The 1,406-nt window shown below is 46.4% G+C and overlaps 1 protein-coding gene across 2 annotated transcripts; it reads left to right on the forward strand.

Annotated features, from left to right (window-relative positions):
* The first annotated feature begins 133 nt into the window (after window positions 1–133).
* PPTG_20020 lies at window positions 134–1,096 on the forward strand. 2 transcript variants are annotated; one of them, XM_008918626.1, is made up of 4 exons: window positions 134–241; window positions 299–451; window positions 548–715; window positions 790–1,096. In XM_008918626.1, the coding sequence occupies exons 3-4, from the start codon at window positions 608–610 to the stop codon at window positions 811–813; spliced, it is 132 nt and encodes a 43-aa protein (XP_008916874.1). In that variant the 5' UTR covers window positions 134–241; window positions 299–451; window positions 548–607; the 3' UTR covers window positions 814–1,096. The 2 variants fall into 2 exon arrangements, with proteins under 2 accessions (XP_008916874.1, XP_008916873.1); XM_008918625.1 differs by having other exon boundaries at window positions 134–451.
* Window positions 1,097–1,406: the final 310 nt, after the last annotated feature.

Raw genomic sequence — 1,406 nt, forward strand, 5'->3', positions numbered from 1 at the left:
TTTTTTATAACATTGTTTTCGAGCATTTGTCGAGCGGTGCCGTCTCTTCAGTTCCAGCACAAGATAGGGATGTAAGCAGCGATGGCCCCAGCGTTCTAGGACCGGACATTTCCACTAGTCTTCACAGCGAGATCACGAGCCTGCGTTCAAAGGGGGGGGGGGGGTAACGGTGACTTGGAGCCAGCTCCACCTGGTAACAGTACTGTTTCGAAACGAAACACGCAATTAGAAGCTCCGTCAGGTTAGCAGACCGAAATCGGTCAGAGTGAAGTAAACTAATTTCTTGACGCTATCCCAGTCGCTCATCAGGCCAGTGGAGGCGAGACCCAGCAAGAATGTTTTCAATAGAGTGTGGAAGACAACGGCAGGCAAGTACTTGGTGTTGGGCAAGTGGATAGAGGTCAAACTATACCGTACCAGAACTATACGGCTGACACCAGGGTCTCACCAGGTACAAACTATCAAAGCTTGAATTTTTGCCTTGAAAGTCACAAACGGATGTTGTTTTGCTCATCACTAACCGATATGAGTGATGCATGCAATACAGAGGTCCCACTAAACGAATATCATCGACTGCCAACACTTGGAGAGGTGGTTACTCCAATTCATGAATCGGCGGTGGTACATATATCGGAGTGCACTAACAATGGTGGATGGGTTTTTACCGAAGAAACAAGCAACCCACCCAATGGTAGTGCCATCACCACTAGGGGAGGTAAGGCTTTGATTCAGATTTACGTCATAGATGTGTTTACAGTTTTCATATTATTGCTTCGCTTTTTCTAGCAGGGACGTCAAACTCAGACGGAGTAATGCCGCTATCATCTCCAGCTCCTCGTGCTAGTCGTGGACCTGCAGTGTTTGTACCATCCCTTTACGTTAATACGCCCGTGGCGTTATCTCCGTCTCGTGAAAGCTGGATGAAGGGAAAGGTCTACAAAAAAGTTGGAACATCATATATTGTCGGCCGCATCTGCACTACCGTTAAGTCAAAAAAAAAAAAAAAGGGGACAAGAATAGGCAAACCAATAGTGCATCAAACCAGCGAACACCACTCCTCTTCCAAGTGCGTTGGATTGATTCGCAGTTTCAGTCTGAGCCGAAGAATATTCCGCTAAATTTGGGCAAAAAAGGTCACACCAATTACAATACTCTCATGACAGGCCGGACACATTGTATTGGCGAACGCTTTGCGATGCTGGTGATGATGCACTAGCTTTTGATGATTGTATTGACGAGTTCCAAGAAAATCCAGTTCCCTATTACCCTGAGCAGTTGCTTCCCACAAGTTTGACAGAGGTCGAAATTATCAAGAGCATGCGGTTCAATCCAGTTGCCTCCATGGGCAAACCGGAGACTTTATTGCAGCGTGCGAACGGATCAAATGACAGAGATGAATTTCGATA

This window comes from Phytophthora parasitica (assembly GCF_000247585.1).
Source record: "Phytophthora parasitica INRA-310 unplaced genomic scaffold supercont2.248, whole genome shotgun sequence".
Taxonomy (NCBI): Eukaryota; Oomycota; class Peronosporomycetes; order Peronosporales; family Peronosporaceae; genus Phytophthora; species Phytophthora nicotianae.

Excerpts from the sequence above, each read along its gene's own strand:
- PPTG_20020 (XM_008918625.1), top strand. The coding sequence starts at position 608 with ATGAATCGGCGGTGGTACATATATCGGAGTGCACTAACAATGGTGGAT. Across the intron at positions 716-789 it reads TGCCATCACCACTAGGGGAG|GGACGTCAAACTCAGACGGA; the intron begins GTAAGGCTTTGA and ends TTTTTCTAGCAG.